Source organism: Gekko japonicus, unplaced genomic scaffold (genome assembly GCF_001447785.1).
Source record: "Gekko japonicus isolate JY-2015 unplaced genomic scaffold, Gekko_japonicus_V1.1 scaffold3784, whole genome shotgun sequence".
NCBI lineage: Eukaryota > Metazoa > Chordata > Lepidosauria > Squamata > Gekkonidae > Gekko > Gekko japonicus.
In genome coordinates this window covers 47,816-66,005 of record NW_015171009.1, presented here as the reverse complement: position 1 = coordinate 66,005, position 18,190 = coordinate 47,816, and the positions used below count along the sequence as shown (strand labels likewise).

The window sequence follows — 18,190 nt, the reverse complement described above, 5'->3', positions numbered from 1 at the left end:
GCCTGATAGGCACTCACCTTCCCCAACTACTATGTGGCCCTAGTTAGGAGTATTAATAAGTCATGTAAACCGCTCAGAGCCTCCGGGATAGAGCAGTATAGAAATTGAAAGTTAAATAAATAAGCATTGTGCCCTCTGCTGGAACAGGTGACGGCAATAAATCGAAAATGAGATACACAGTCAATCCCAAATTAAAGAGACTGTCAAAAAGATAGATCAAACTGAGCAGGAACTTAAAGAAGCTGATACCAATGCCAAAAAGCTACAAAAACAAATGCAGGCAATGGAGAAGAAGCATCAAATAGATGAGTCTCAACTAACAAAGTTGCAAATGGAAAGAGCAAGCTATGCCCTAAGATTCCACGGGATCCCTGAAGAAAAAGGGGAGAATTTCATACAGATAATGTGCGAAGCCGTGGGACAAAGGGAAGATATAAAAGCAGAGACTTTGCAAAGCGATATTGATACGGTCTTTAGATCATATACAGAATTTATAAGGAAAAATAATCTGCCGGGAGAAGTGATGGTGAGATTCTCCAGAAGAAGCGTGAGAGATCAAATTCTCAAAGCGGCTAATGGAGTTACCCTGAAAATTAAGGGCAAAGAGATAAAGGTCTTAAAAGATATTCCATTTGAAATAAGGAGGAAAAGACGCAAATACAAAGACTTGGTCTTATTTCTACAAAAGAAACAAATTGCCTACAGATGGAGTTTGCCTGAAGGAGTCATCTTTAAGTTCGTGAATGGAAAAGAGAAAATTGACACTGTGGGAAAGGCAAGAGAATTCTTGCCTCTTCATAGCTGTCCAGCAGATGTGGAAGAAGAAGAAGAAGAAAAAGACAGTCCCAAGAAGGGTGGCGGTGATGGAGCGGAGTCATCTTCTGACAAAGAATCAGACTCAAATTTGGGGGCTGCGGCCCCAAAAACAGGCTATAAGTTGAGGAAGACAAAGGACAAAAAATGAGTTGTTATCATAATTCTGAAGTTCTAAAAAATGTTTAAACTATGCTATCTTAGGCTCTTTATAAAGTCATAGTAGATGATGATTTTATCTAGGTTCTTTATAAAGTATATAGATGATGACCATGTTCAATGGTTTTGCATGAGAACTTAGTTATATAAACATGTAATTGTTTTAAAGCTGTTTGTAGCACACCCACTCTTGGGTTTTTAGAGGTTTCTTTCCTTTATCCCATAGTTTGTAGACCCTTCCCCTTTTTTCATGTAGTGTTTAGTTATAGAAAAGGCAATTAAAAAATCCCCTTCGGGGGGCCAAAAACAAAACTAGACTCAGGGGACCAGACTTTTCTATGCCGTACGTTCACTTAGTCACTCACTGAAAGTCTTCCATGCAACTCGGATCAGACTGCATTCCGATGGCATCCTGACACTGAAGCAAATCAATCATCATGGCTAAGTAAGTCTCAGCAGATGCAAGTGTCTTTATCCATAAAATGCAAGGCAAGAGTGTCATCGTGGGCCTGCAGGTTTTCTGGGTCAACCTCCTTGGGGAGCCTGAGATTAGAGTCCCTTATAACCCCTCACATCAATTGGCCAACCTGTTCTACCACAATATTCTAATCATGATGTGCACAGAACAACTTTGTTAAGTGCAGGATCATACTGCCAAAGGGTAAAGAAAACATTACCAGACATCTGCACCTAATCAGAAATTTGGGGCAGCAGTAATTAGCAGAACAGTACAAGTCTAAAGTAGACATGATGGTAGGATGTTTTTCACAATGGTTATTTAAAGTTTAAAAACAGCTGACACTAAGGGGAATGGAGATAGATGCTGTCTTCCTTGTGTTTTTCACTGATGCAAATCATACATGCTATCTTTGTGACCCATACAGCAAAACACACAGACAGCTGCAGGATGTCTTTATATTTTACCCAGTGGCAAACAGAAATTCTAGGAACACAATTCTCATTGTAGGAAAGTTAACATCCTCCCCTGCAATGTTGTGCCCCTGTTCTGAACAGGTTATTTTTCACAGTTGCTGTTAAGCATAAAACCCCAGCAGGAAACTCATGGGTTTCCCAGCCATCTAGTTTGGCCCTTTAAAAAGGGCCAACAGTTCATCCAATAATTAGAAACAACCATTTACTAACTGATAATTTCATGTTATTATTTGTTCAATGCATTCTATTTTCGCTTCTCCAGAAAATTAAAATGGATAACATATGTACATATTCACAGTTTTCAAAAAAGGAAGTCACTTCCTCCCTGCTCTAACTTGTTTCAGTTCTGCGCTGTCATCAAATTCAGCTGTATTCCTAATACACAACCAGAATACTCTGTCACACTGTACAAATCACACTTGAGACTACTGTCTTCTTATACAGTTCTACTTACAACCATAAATGATACACATAACAAATAGTTTTGCCACCATGCATAAATGATATCTGCACCAGTTGAATAGTGACCTAATAGTCCTTGAAAGTACAAGTCTCTCTTCAGAATGATGCAGTCACCAGCATTTTTGTGTGGTTGTATTCCTAATATATGGCAGGATCTTGCAACATCCATCCATATGAATGATCCAGAGGTGATGATTTTTCTACAAATTCGCCCCAGCTACCCAAACGTCAAAAAAGATAACTCATAAGGCCCCCTGGGAGCCCGGAGCCCTGCTCCAAACAGTCTCTCTATACTTGCCTTCACAAAGATTGAGCTTTTCCTCAATGAACAGCAAGCCCTTCGCAAGGAGCTGGTTCTGCCAAAGAGAAGAGAAAAGGATCTGAGTTTGTAGAAAAAGCCAAACATACTTGAAGATTTCAGACTTAAGAGCACCATTTGTAATGGATTCAGATAGCAGTATGTTTATCATGTTCCAGTTACTATTTGGCCAATCTGTAGCTTATTTATATGACAAAACAAACACTTGCAATGTGAATTTCAGAAAGCCAAGCCATCAAATGACAGCTGCAGGAAATCGCTTTGTAATCGTTTGTTAATCTACACGAACACAGTTTCAAAGCAGACTCTGTGCTACAGACCGTCAAGCATGCTGCATATTTTCACTGTGAAACCAAGAGTCAGTATTATGACAGTCAATTCACAAGGACTGGATTTTGAGCAATATAGGCAAAGACCCTAATTTTGCAACCTAAGTTTAGCAAGTTCCTGAGAACATTTAATTAAGTCAATCGCCATCCTGGATCAGGACTGACTTGCATAGAAACCTGCTTCTATACTTGATTTACAAAGCACAGTGGTGGCCCTGGTCAGTATTTGCATGGGAGACTACCAAGGAATACCAGCGTCACTACATAGACGCAGGCAACAGCAAACTACATCTGAACATCTCTTGAGTTGAAAACACTAATGGGGGTTGCATAAGTCAACTGCAACTTGACAGAAAAAAAAACATGAGATAGAGGATTATCTGAAAACATCCAGCAATATCTTTATTAAGGAGTGACACACACATTTGGGTAGCCAAACAACCATGTCCCTATGTTTTTAGAACAAGGCAATGGAGAGCAATGTAATCAGAAGGAAAAAGAAAAGATACTCTAAATGTTCAGCCTGAATGGAAGAGAAGCTACTCCCTTCCATTCCCTTCCTCGAACACCTGGCAACGGTGATTCATGCTATGGTCACCTCGAGATTGGACTACTGCAATGCTCTCTACATTGGGCTGCCCTTGTCCCAAATCCGGAAGCTGCAGCTAGTGCAAAATGCAGCAGCCAGGCTGTTGATGGGCATTGATACATAACAGCACACCTGGCCTGTGCTGAAGGCATTGTACTGGCTGCCAATAGCATACTGGATTCGCTTCAAGGTGCTGGTTTTGACCTTTAAAGCCCTATATGGTCAGGGGCCTGCCTAACTGAGGGACCGCCTTTCCCCATATGTCCCCCAAAGAGCACTGAGGTCAGGGTCGCAAAATCGCCTGACTCTCCCTGGTCTGAAAGATACCAGATTGGCTGCTACCAGAGCTAGGGCCTTCTCAGTGGCGGCTCCACACTGGTGGAATGAGCTCCCAGAAGACATCAGGGCCCTGCAGGACCTTTTACAGTTGTGCAGGGCCTGTAAAACAGAGCTCTTCCACTAGGCCTTCGATTACAAGCCACCACTGATGAATGAACTATTAAAAACCAAACTGCTATGGCCCTTATGCTATTGGCACTAAGAACAACTATGGATACTGGTTTAGCTATATTGGACCACCATACAGCAATTGCCATCTGCACTTAATTGCACTTTGTATGTATATTGTTGCTACGTGAATTTTATAATATTGCACTTATGTATTTGTGTTTCATTGTATTTTAATCTGTTGTACGCTGCCTTGAGTCTGCCTGTGCACGAAAGGTGGGTTACAAATGGAAATATAAATAAATATGCTCATTGAGAAACACATTTGTTTGTAACAGCCTTTTTTACAATGGTCTACCTATATTCTACATTTATCAGAAATATTATGTCTAATTAAAAGAAAGAGTACTTGGAACTAAAGAAAGAAACTACTGGAGTTAGACAGTGGTCCTTTAAAAAAAATTATATAAGAACATAAGAAAAGCCAATGTTGGATCAAGCCAATGACCCATCTAGTCCAACACTCTGTCACACACTGGCCAAAAATACCAGGTGCCATCAGGAGGTCCACCAGTGGGGCCAAACACTAGAAACCCTCCCACTGTTACTCCCCCGAAGCACCAAGAATACAGAGCATCACTTGCCCCAGACCAAGAGTTCCTATCTATACCTTGTGGTGGCCTATAGCCACTGATGGACCTCTGCTCCATATGTTTATCCAGTTCCCTCTTGAAGCCATCCATGCTTGTAGCTGCTGCCACCTCATGTGGCAGTGAATTCCATGCGCTAATCACTCTTTGGGTGAAGAAGTACTTCCTTTTATCTGTTCTAACCCGACTGCTCAGCAATTTCATTGAGTGCCCACAAGTTCTTGTATTGTGAAAAAGGGAGAAAATACTTTATCTGCTCTATCCCATGCATTATATTGCAAACCTCTATAATGTCACCCCTCCATCATCGTTTCTCCAAGCTAGAGAGCCCTAAGCGCTTTAACCTTTCTCCATAGAGAAAGTGTTCCAAACCTTTTATCATTTTAATTGCCCTTTTCTGCACTTTTCCCAATGCTATAATATCCTTTCTGAGGTGTGGTGACCAGAATCTTTGTCTCTTTTCCTGTCAGACACATTTTTAAAATTAACAATACAACAATAAAGTAAGATGCCACAAGTATTTTCTTGGAGAAATTATGTAAAAATAACAAAGTGGTTACTACAACTTGTAGAAAAATTCTTTCCCTTATTATTTTCCATGGTTTCCAGGTAATGATAACCTTTTTGGAATGTCCAGGAAAAACAAACATGGTTTTGGAAATGCATTTGTCCCCAAATACTTCACAATTTATTGACGCAATATCATGAAGAAAGTGGTTTGGATCTGTGACATAGAGTAAAAAACAATCTTACGAAGAGACAAGAGTGAGCTGGGGAAAATTCACCGTAATATTAGAGGGCATGTGCAATGGATGTGTGTGCACATACAGCACACAGTCTTGGCCAGGCAACCGGTCAAGCTCATAAGAACATAAGAACATAAGAGATGCCAATGCTGGATCAGGCCAAAGGCCCATCCAGTCCAACACTCTGTATCACACAGTGGCCAGAAATACCAGTGCCATCAGGAGGTCCACCAGTGGGGCCAGGACATTAGAAGCCATCCCACTGTTGACCCCCCCAAGCACCAAGATGACAGAGCATCACTTGCCCCAGAGTCCCTATCTATACCTTGTGGCTAAAAGCTCTCTTCAGATCAAACCCTTGTTTAACGTTATGATTCTGCCTTAATCCCAGTCACATACAGAACATTTACTACTCCCTCCATTCTCTCAGGGGCTAACTCTGTTGCCAGATAAATTGGCCAAGACACAAAGCAGCCAATGGCTTAGCTGAACAACTTTTACACTCATTTGGGTTGTGTCTTTTTCTGAACTAAGAATGATGAACATATATTTTTGTTCACCTACTTTTCTGAGAGAAATCCAGGGCAAATGTATACATGTGTGCAATTGTTTTTTTCTGAAAGTGAAGGAAGCTGCTATACTTACTGTATGGCCTGGAAGATTACAGAGGTTTCTAACCTGTATGTACATATGGTTCCAGAATGTTCTAACCAGCTGAAGACACTGAAAAGGCAGACAATCAACTTTGCAAAAGTCTCTACCAAACAGCCAACATTCCTGGAAGTCACTAATCAGTGAAATGTATGGAAGTGTTTGGCTGATTTATTCCAACCTGTTGAAAAAGAAGAATGGAAGAAAAGACTATTGCACCTTCTTAGGGTGCCAAGTGCCAGTTTCTCCATGTGCTAGAACACTTTGGATTGGAGGGGCAAAATGTTATTGGTTGAGCTACATTACGATAACACATGAACATGTTAAAACAGTAAGAATGGTAACTTTCTGTGTGGAACCATGAAACTTCCTCCATACCTCTGCAAGATGCCCTCTCTTGGGGGGGGGTAGTATTGGGGAAAACAGGAACTTCTATTTGGTGACTAACTACACCTCAACAAATCCCTACATGGAGCTTTTTCCACAGAACTTTGATATACAGTGACTAGAATGTAGCTACTTGGTAATCTCATTTGTAGTCTTTGACAGATACAGCACTCTGAATGGTTTCATGGAGACTTGCCCATTTTAATGAAAGCAATACTGTGCATGCTTATCTTTCACATAAACATACCCACACACATTTTACCATTAAAGTGAATGGGAGAGCACTTCTGGATGGAGACAGTTTACAATCAATTTCTATTTACAATCACAGTTCCTATTTACAATCAATCACTAGATAAGGATGTTCTTAATTACATTACAGGAAGACCTCTCACAGAATAATATCAGCACACAATCAATATCAGTTTGATCGTAAGAATATCAGTATCTATTTTAGTTTTGTTAGAAAGAGCACTGCGTAGGTTTAACACAATGTGATATTTCTACAACTCGAAATATCTGAGCATTGGTAGGATCAAGGTAAGGTATGTTCTACAGGTAACTATGGCATAAAGTTATTTATAGCATTATACATTGAAATATCAATTGTTTTAAAACCTGTTTAGAATTTGCCTTCTTTTTCCACTCTCCTCTCAACAAGTATAATCCCCCCGCCCCACATACACATACAAAAGTAGTATTAATGAGTGCCTTCCTGGAGTTTTTCTACCAAGGGGCTTTTATCTTCTTCCATAAAAGTGGATAGTTTCAAGTATTCGGTAAGGAATAAAGCTAATTTGAGCCTCCAGAGTTATAAAGCAGTTTTCCTTTTTCTGTCCTATTCCTCTGTAAGTGGCTCTAGTTCCCATTCTTCAGTGTTCAGATCATTCTTTACAGACACATACTATTCATACTGTGCTGCCTGTTAGCAAATTGCTTAAAAGGAAGAGCTTATCCATTACTTATAAAATGTTCCTGTTAAGCAGTCTGGCCTTTATTGTAAATTTAACTCCTCTGGAATGAAAAAAGCATCTGCATTTAATTGAAAACAGCATCTGCTTTATTGTACAGGGAAATTCCATTATAGGAAAAGTTACCAGGTAAGACAGGAGGAAGCCCTAAGCTTTCAAGTCATATTACCACCATCTACACAGTGGCATATTTACTGGAGACCTATGGTTAGCTTAATATTAGAAGATTTCCTTTCCTAACTGCTCCACTACCACCAGTTCCACCTATTTTGCAGGAAAACAAATACATGCCCCCAGGGGTCATCGTAGAAAAAGAGGTGCAGGAGCTCATTAGCATAATTCATTAGCATAACTTATTTGCATGTGTCACACCCCCTGACATCACCGGAAGTGTGTCAGAAGGCAACACCCACTGCTCAGGCTCCACTGGACTGTTTTGGATTGCTAGCTATTGGGGGGGGACATGCAGATCTGTCCTCGCAGAGGAGGGAGAGCTTGTACCTGAATAAAACTTGGTCTTAAAGGTGCCACTGGACTGTTTTGGACCAGGGGGCCTGGGGGAGCTCTGCAACTTATCTGGCTGCTTCTTGCTCTGACTGAGGGCTGCTGGGAGCAGGGGGTGGGGCTTTTTGCATGTGCCCACCCCCTGGACTCTTTACTGCCGGAGCTCTGCTCTTGTGCGCTCCTGCAGGAAATGACCCCTGCATGCCCCAGTGTCAGGTCTCAGACGCAGTCACTCTCACCACACTCTTGTATTAGCAAGATTTGTTTATTGAGAAGTGAAACAGGTTCCAAGCGCAGACATGTTCTGTGTCAGAACTGACCCCCAGGTGTCAGGACAGAACCTATGCAATATGCAGGACATCCCCCCTAAAGCACACTACCCAATCACCATCTTCATTCAGCCCGCCAAAGATCCAAACTTCCCCAATACACTGCCCCCTACATCTGCTACTAGCTGTTGCACTATCTAGAAATCACCTGCACCCAAGGTCGAAGTGGGTGCTGAGATCATGCATTTCCCAGGCACTGCATAAGCTGACACACACACCACACACACCCCTTTAGCCAGAAGGATAGACAGCCTAGAGAAGGAAAGAGAAGCAATTAACCCTTGAGGCCAGAGAGTCCATGACAAGCGAGGCACGAGCTTGACACCCAGTAGGGGAAGTGCCAAGTCTGGTCAAAATAAACTGAGAAACATGAAAGGGTACCTTTTAACTCAGTGATCCCCAACCTGGCACTGCTGGGCTCCATGGAGCCCACCAATGTATTTCTGGCACCCAAGCCCTTATTTGCCAAAGCAAAGCACTAATCCTGGCTTTCCTTTACCTAACTGGAGTAGGATATTTCAGAAAAACCTAGGAGGCATCACCTTTATATCTGCAGAGAGCACTCGTTTGGAAAGAGCTGCCTCTATCATAAGAGGATGCATGGCTTGGAACCTCCTACATTTTGACTGTCATGTGGACGGAGGCCAGCCATGTGGTGATGCCTACTGTCCATTCTCAAAACTCCAAAGACGGCTGGAGGTTTAATAAGGTTGGAGATCTCCTCCAGTTTAATTTGCAATACACATATGTTTTTTAACTTGTTCTTCAGAGATATTCAGAGCAAAACAAGATGAAGAAAACAGAGAAAAGCAGTCACTGACTATTTAGTTGATGATTAATTGATCAAATCCTTTCCTGAAGAGGCCTTCCTGGACCCAAATGACCTAACAATTACTGCCCAGTGGCTAACATTCCATTCTTGGGCATGCTCAAGCAAGTGGTGGCTATGCATCTTCAGGCAGTCTTGGAGAAGATGGATTATTGAGACCCATTTCAATTTGGATTCAGGCCTAGATTTGGGACAAAAATGACCTTGGCTACTCCAACTGATTACCTTCACCAGCAGACTGACAGGAGGATGGCGTTCCTGTTGATTCCCCTGGACATATCAGCAGTGTTCAGTTCCATCAACGATAGTATACCTCTTAAAAGGCCAGCCAATTGGGAGTGAGGAGCAATATCCTTCAATGGTTCCACTCTTACTTGACTGATTCCAGAAGGTGATGCTAGGGGATTACTGCTTTCATCTATGCAATTTACACTGTAGCATCCCTCGGGGTTCCATCTTGTTAGCCCTGCTATTTAACATCTAGGGGAGCTCGCTCATGGATTTGAACTGAGGTGTAACAAATATGCAGGTGACACCCAGCTCTATTTCTCATTAACAACTAAGTGAGGGTCTGTGCAAGTCCTGAACAGGTATCTGGAGAAGGTAATGGGATGGATAATAGCCAAAACACTGAAACTCAGTCCAGACAAGACTGAGGTGCTGTTGGTCAAAGGAGAAGCCGCTCAGGGTCTGCAAAGCCAGTCTGTCCTGGGAAGGATTGCACTCCCCCTGAAGGAGCAAGTTCATAATTGGGAGATGCTACTGGATTCTGGCATACAGTTTGGGCCCAGGTGTCCTTCATGGCACACGGCACCTTTTACCAGCTCTGGCTGGTTCTTCAGCTGTGATCATTCCTTGAAAAGTGTGTTCTGGCCGCAGTGATCCATGCTCTTTTCACATCCAAGTTAAATTACTGTAGCGGGCTCAATGTCGTCAAGAAACTTCAATTGGTCCAAAATGTGGCACCCAGTCTATTATCAAATGTTGATTACATGGATCATATCACCCCTGTGCTGGTTCAAAGTGCTGGTTCTTCTATTTAAGGCCCTAAATGGCTTGGAGCCAGGGTACTTGGAGGACCCTCTCCTCCCATTCTATCCAGCCTGCCAGTTAACATCTGCCCCTCAAGCCCTGTCCTGCCTTTGGAGGTGAGGTGGGTGGTGGCTAGAGATAAGGCATCTTCAGTGGTGGCACCTTGTCTCTGGAATGCCCTGCCCCAAGGCTCACTTTAGCACCTACTTTAGTTTCTTTTAGGTGCCAGACCAAAATACATATTTTTACCAGGCTATTAATTAGGGTTTTATCCTACTGGCTTTTTAAATAGCCTACTGTTCTGCAGATTGTTTTTATGCTGTTTATGTCCAATAATAGCGTAATTGTAAGCCTCCTTGAGCAGGACACTGAAGAGGCAGCACTGAACTATCTTAAATGGCTCTTGTTGTTGTTTCGGTTCTTATTCCGGCAGGCTTCGGGTGTGGATGTTATTCCGGCATTCTTCCCTCCTGGCGTCTTGGAGCTGGTCTTTTTTTAAAGCAGCAGCTCCCACCGGCAGCCTCCTCCTAGTGCTCGGCCACGCGCTGGCCACAGCCTCGGCTCCATCCTGCTGGCTCCGCTGCGCCACACGTCACCCCGCCTGAGCTGGAACTAGAGACAGGAGCTCACCCTGTCTTGCGGCACCCGGGTCTTGAACCGCTGAACTACTGACCTTCCACAGCCTGCAGTTCAGCGTCTTAACCACTTGAGCCACCGCAGCTCCTAAATACACATTACCCAAGTCTAAAAAATACATGCCTTTTCAGATGCTTTGAAAAGTATAAAGGAACTTATAAACTGAATAAACAGAGACATTTAGTTACATTTTGTCATTGTTGCTGTTGTTAGCCATTCAGTTGTGTCTGACTCTTGGTAATTCTATGTGCCAGCTCTCTCCACGTTTTCCAATCTTGTACTGTTTCTTTGAGTCACTCCATGCTCAGGCTGGTGTCGATTTTTATTTTGTCTAGCCACCGTATTCTTTTGCGGCCCAGTTTCCCTTTGCTGCTAACCAATCCAAGCATAATTACTTTTTCTAGTGAGTTCTTTCACATACCATGGTCGAAATAAGTCAGTTACAGTTTCATGATTTCTCCTTCCAATGACATATCTGGTTTTATGCGCTCCAATGCTTGCTTGTCACCTTTGCTTTCGATTCATGCTCATCATTGCTGTGCAACCCAGCATGATTCAACGTTTTATTTCAGGACATTACAGTTGCCTAATACATACCAGAACACGAGTACATCTTAAAAGACCTCAACTCACAGATCAATTAAAATTAGTCCTCTCCAATTAATCAACTTCTGCTTCCTGGTGCAGTATCTCTGCCTCCAGGACTCCAGTTTCAAATTTCTACCACAAAACACTTTTTTTATCATTGCTGTGCAACCCAGCATGATTCAACGTTTTATTTCAGGACATTAGTTGCCTAATACGTACCAGAACATGAGTACATCTTAAAAGACCTCAACTCACAGATCAATTAAAATTAGTCCTCTCCAATGAATCAACTTCTGCTTCCTGGTGCGGTATCTCTGCTTCCAGGAATCCAGTTTCAAATTTCTACCACAAAATACTTTTTTTTTAAAGGCCATGCAATAAAATATCTACAGGAAATGATCACAACCAGATATTTTTATATTGCTGGCACAACATATGGGCAGTTTTGGTCAGCTTTGGAACTTTAACAGCTTTTGTTTCCTCTCTTTTTCTTTTTTACGATGAGAGAAGAAAATCCAGTGAAGTCATATTGGTATGAGGTGTTGTTTCCCATTCTTGCAAGAGACATTGGCACTGGAGTTTTCTAAAGCAAACATATGAAGTGTGAAAATAAAATACACACACACACACACACTCATCCCAGATTCATGTTCATTGGTAATGAATATACATACAAATTTAACTTTCATTTTTACATGCTTGTCACACAAGAAATGGCTGCAAAACTAATTATCTCCTGCAACAATTGTGATACTACCTTGTAGATTTTCATGATCAAAAGCTATCTGCATCTTTTTGGGTTTATGTGACTAAGGAGAACCACAACAGACTTCTAATTAAACTTTAAAAAAAACCCAGAATATCATTTTACAACCTGATTCTTTTATTTTCTGTCTTCCAGTTTCTAGGTTACTGTTACTCTGCAGACTAGACAAATTCCAGAAAGAGATGATGCCAAGTCCTGAAATGACTTTTATTTAATGAAGTCTCAATTCACCATTTCAGGTCAACAAAACAGAACATGCACTTGCACATATGCACACTAGTAATATGAGGGGGGATGTCACAGTTTATCTAATATGCATTTCACATATAAATGCCACTGATTTATATTTTCATAGCCGTTTTCAATGTTGTATAGTGGGCAAGTGTCATCATCATAGCATGACTTCTTGATTATTATCTGAAGAAAACTTTCCAAAGGAATGCACTCTTCTAGAGATATATTCCTCGGAAAAGGTTCTTCCTCTCTCACCCTTCTTAGGGTCAACCTACGCATTACGCTGAGGATCAACTATCTAGTTTGCAATTTAATATTTAATATACTGATTTGTGTTTGTTGCATGGATGAAGTCACAAAACACAGCCATGATATGGACAGGACTATGGTGTCACAAGAAGGGAGGTTTATCTCTCTCCTACCAAACACATACACACTCACTACAGCATTTCTGGTATCAGAAGAATTTCTTTGCTCCTATAGGGAGAAAAGAGGCAGTAGGGGTACCTGTCTACACACTAATAATTGTATAGAAGCAGACTAACCCCTCACCCAAACTGCAACTCCAGTTCATACTGAGAAGGCTCTGTGATGTCTTCACAGCGAAATTACAGGTCAGGCAATTAAAACACAGGTCTCCAGCACCCCAGATATAGAAGCATGGGACAGAATGCACCTAAAAGGAGACATACCTTTTGCACAGGAACGCTCTCTATTACAGCAACCTCCATCTTGACACAATTTAAATTTTTCTCTTCATGCTAATCCTACTATTGTTGAGATCACCAGAAATTGGCCTGGAGCATTAACTAATGCAATCCAGATCAATTTGCATTTCCAGGGCTAGGCCCTGAACTATACAAGTAAGAAGAAGAAAAGATCTTTTTATTTATCTAACGTTGTACAATCAGCCAGTAAGGGTGTGTTGTTGTTTTTTAAAGACTGGGTACAACAGAACAATGAATTGCAATCCACACTGATGTGAATTAAATAGAACTGTCTACCTTAACCATTATTACCATATGAATATTATTGTTCATATAACGTAAAAACATAAGAAGACCACTGCTGGATCAAACCAGTGGTCCAAAAGCCTAGCATTCTGTCTCACACAGTGGCCAAACAATTATTGTAGAGGACCAGCAACAGGCACTGAGGCTGAGGTCTTCCCCCATGTTGCCTCCTGGCACTGGGATTCAGAGGTTTGCTGCCTCTTTATATGCAGGTTCCCTTAAGTCACCATGGCATTGATGGACCCATCCTCCATGAATCTCTCTAACCCCCTTTTAAAGCCATAATTGCCATCACTACAGCCTCTAGCAGTGAATTCCACATTTTAATAACTTGCTGGGAAAATAAATATTTCCTTTTGTCTGTCCTGAATCTAATGCCTATCAGCTTCATTGAATGTCCTCAAGTTCTAGTATTTTGGGAGAGGGAGAAAAATATTCTCTCTGTCCATTCACTCTACCCTGTGGATAATTTTATAAGCCTCTATCATGTCTGTCCGTCCCCCGCTGCCAGTCATCTCTGTTCTAAACTGAAATGTCCCAGACACTTCACCCTTTCCTCATAGGAAGAGTGCTCCATCCCTTCCATCATCTTGGTTGCCCAATCTGTGGAGATCCTCCTGGAGATTTTGACAGTCAGCCTTGGTTTTCATCATCCTGAATAATTTTATGTTATCTGCAAACATGGCCACTACACTGCTCATCTCAGTTCCAAATCATTTAAGAACAAATCAAATAGCACTAGCCCCAACCAGTGCTCCCTCTAAGCTGAGTTAGTGTGAGATAACTCAGTTTTTTAGCCTCTGGCTCACACATTTTTGTCTTAACTCAGGAAGTATGGCACAAGAGCAAAGTAATTTATGCAGTAGCCAAGTCACTTGCTCACAATTTTAATGCCAGTAGCTCACAAAGTTAAATTTTTGTGCACAAGACTCCACAGCTTAGAGGGAGCATTGGCCCCAGCACCAATCCTTGTGGGACCCTCACTGCTTACTTCCCCCATCAAGATAACTGTCAATTTATTCACCCTCTCTGCTTCCTGTCGTTTAAGCGGTTTTTAATCCACAAGAGGACCCGTCCTCTTATCCCATGACTACTAAGCTTACTCAAAGATTTTTGGTAAGGTACTTCATTCTTTGTTATTTGTTCAAAATCCATTGTCCTGTGTGGACCAAACCACCATATACAGAGTGACTTGTTTTCAGAAGTCACCCTGCATATGGTGGGTTGGTTCATACAAGACAGTGGATTTTGAACAAAGAACTGCATTGGCAGTCTACTCATTGGAATCTACTTTTATAGAGCAAGAAGAGCAGAATTATGCTTCCAAGACATGATATTCAACATAATATTCAAAACATAAAAATCAAAGTTGATTTAGTGTTAACTATTCACTGAAAGGAAGAGAAACTACCTGGAAGTAGTCTGTGATAAAGGATCCAAGTTCACTCTTCAACAGCCGTCTGAAAAGAAATAGACCACATGTCATGGAACTGTTTATTGGCAAAGTCTTTAAAGGCTTTTTCATAACTCTACAAAACACAGAGAGAGACGAGTACAGCAAAACAAAGTTCAAGTGACCATAGATTTCCTCATAATGCTTCTTTTCCCATGATGTGTCTGGTAGCAGTAATACTCGGCAGAAGAATAACTCTGGATTAGTTGGATCACTGCCTTAGCTCAGTCCACATTTCTTACAGGAGCACAAGAGAACAGCAATCCAAAGCAGATGTCTTTTCTTGACATGACTTTAATCAGTTTGTCATCTGAACCGATTCCTGTAGTGCACTTCAATGTTGCCTGGATTGTACTTGCAGTAGATGAAAGTGCTGGGGGCCAGGGAGCACAAAGGAGGCACTGGAATGCCCAAATAAAATTGACCCCAACACAGTCAAAATTCCAAAGTAACATCTTAACATAATTCTTTTTACCAACTGAACAAGTAATCAAATACCTAACCTGTATAGGTGGCAGACCTGCAAGCTGAATTCTGTTCATGTAACAGCCCTATCTAACCTCTCATTACCCCTATACAATGGCTTATAGGGGCTCAGGACCCTCAGGAACAACATGATGTGCAACTGGAGGGGGCTTGAAGTGGGAAGGAGGAAAAATAGCCAAACTCCCCCTACACCTCTTGCACAAGCAGAAGTGTCCTTCTAGTCACCAAAGAATTTCTTTGATCTAATCCAGTGATACATGCACTTTTTATATTCTTCCTCTTGCATTTTGGTCATTTATGTATGCATGTACCAATTATACTTGGAAAATGCATATTATATGCTAACGCTGCAAGCTACTAAAAGCACCACTACCCTGTTTCCCCGAAAATAAGACCTACCCCAAAAATAAGCCCTAGTTTCTATGCATCTGTGGTATAAGCCCTAGTGTGTCTTCTTGAGAAAAAATAAATATAAGACAGTGTCTTATTTTCGGGAAAACACGGTATTTACCTTCAGAGATCAAAATTCTCCTTTCCAATTCTAAATCTGAAGAACGTGTTTTTTAAAAAAGCTTTGGAGGGGTTCCAGTTCAAGACAGTTTACAAAACAATTTGTCAAAGCACACAGACGTTGTCTTATGCAGTCAATATAAAAAGCAGTGAAGAGAATTTTATGATGTTTGGTTTTCTAAATCAAAACCTTGTGGGAGGAATTTCACACCTTACAGGTTTGTTTTCAAGTAGAGTAAAAATGGTACAAAAAAAGGTTTTATGCTACCGTAAAGAATGTTAGAGCCCCCCTCATTTATCTTGCATACCTCTAAGCAGCCACTTGCAAGACACTGATAACCCTTTGTTGAAACAGCTTGACTTGCCCTTTAGTGACAATACTGAAGCCAAATTCATGTAGTAGTAGAGGAGAGGCCACGGAGAAGGAAAAGGAGATCATCCTTCATTGTTATCTAACCATGGATAGGCTGGGGAAGTGGGTGTTTAAAAGCATAAGTCTATGAGCTGGCTAAATGAATTAGCTTCCATTATCCAGACCAAAGTATTGCCCCTTCAGTGTCTATACCAGGACATCAATCTTGTTGCACAAATATGCCTAATGAATTAATTAACTAATTTACCATTACTCCCAGAGCTTCCTCGCTCAACAAATACCCTGTCAGTGAGGTACTGGCCTGGTATAAATGAACAGTCAGCACATGCACTCACCACATTGTGAGAGAAAGCGGATATGAGCACACTAGCCCTGGCCCTCACCTCATAGCCTGGTCGTCTGCAGGGTGTGACTGCATATTTGGAATACAGCATTCCTGGTCACAGGGAGAGAGCATACGTACTGCTACTTCCTCCACATGGTCACCAGGCTATCACGCAGGTGACCAGGCTATCACGCAGAGGTGGCACCAGCACACTCATGCCTGCTCTCTCTCACACACATACATGATCAGTCGACACATGGGGCAGTCATGTGCAGCAGTCATGCTTGTATGATACAGTCATGCTTATATCATAATCAATAGTGGTGTGTAGGGTTGCCAAGTCGACTTACCTGGAAAGTGGGGGGATTCCGGGCTCCATCGGGAGTCTCCCCACATGTGCACAAAGCGCACACGCGCCACGACAATGTCACCAAAAGTGACATCATAACGTCGCCCACGTTGGGGGTGGGGCACCGTGACTTGAGGGAAAACCATAGAGTTTTCCCTCGATTCACAGAGTGTCCCCCCCACACAACATGGCCAGTGTGATGATATCACCTCCGGGTGACATCATCATGCTGGGGACGCCCTCTGGCAGGGGGTGGAGTGCCCCCTGGGGCCCGATCCGCCACCAGCAGGTAACAGGCCTCCCAGGCGGAAATTTACCCGCCCCCAGCGGGGGCTTGGCAAGCCTAGTGGTGTAGTTCAGATGAGAAAATCACAGTTTGGTGCTACTTGAGTGAACCTGAGCAGTTCATGCACTCCCTCTCATTATGAGCTACTTAGTTAACTTCACCTTTTTGCCATACTACAGTTTACAAATATGTTCCAAGCTGCCAAACTGGGGCATGAGTTTCTCCAGAAAAACAGGAATACATGATGGCTTCCAGGGCCTGCATTCACCATGTTGTATTAGTTTGGGAAGTAACAGAAAAATATGGATGCAACTACTTAGCTTCAGGCAAGTGTGAGGAAGGATGCAAGCCTCAAGTACATTTGTTTATGTCAAACTATGGCATGTCTCAACCACTGAGACATGTTGCAAGATCAAGTCAAGTCTTTATTAATACAGTCACAGATCAGCACAAATCTCAGCAAAACTCCCGACCACCACAATGGGTAAGAGGAATAATTAAAATTAACTCCCACACATAAAAGTGTTTATAATTCAAAGGGAAGTAAAGGTTAAATAGGATGACAGATAAATTTATTAAAATTCTGCAATGTGTATATGTAAAAACGTAAGGCATCACTTCACAGTATGTGCTGAAACCAGTGGTTTTTCATCTATAAGTAGCTTTTGAGCATATACCAAATCTGATCGACCTGGATACCTAATAAGCAAGGAAGGATAAACCTATTGATATAAAGTGCAAAAAAGTAGAACATGTTCTGTAGTTTTAATCTCCCCTGAATCACAGGGACATAACCTGTCTGCCTTTGGAACCTTTCTGTGTCGCCCATCAATAACTGCAGAAGGGAGTGCTTGTCATCTAGCAAGGGAGAATGCTTTCCTGTGACTGAAAATCTCCAATTGGGAAAGATAAGCAGCTGGGGAAACTATATATCTAGAGTTTTCTGAAGAAAGGCAGCTGCAGCTGGCATTCGCTCCACATTTTCTCAGCACTCGACCTGGTTCCCCCTTGCCTTAGAATA

The 18,190-nt window shown here is 41.9% G+C and overlaps 1 protein-coding gene across 1 annotated transcript in view; it reads right to left on the bottom strand.

Moving 5' to 3' along the window:
* The window catches only part of PRR5L (proline rich 5 like), a 78,117-nt gene that overhangs the window by 31,506 nt on the left and 28,421 nt on the right, over positions 1–18,190 (bottom strand). Inside the window, exons 4-5 of the mRNA XM_015419020.1 lie at positions 14,799–14,847; positions 2,666–2,723 (exon numbers count right to left, since the gene is read on the bottom strand). Coding sequence (XP_015274506.1) covers positions 2,666–2,723; positions 14,799–14,847 — 107 coding nt within the window. The remainder of the gene's footprint in view (positions 1–2,665; positions 2,724–14,798; positions 14,848–18,190) is intronic.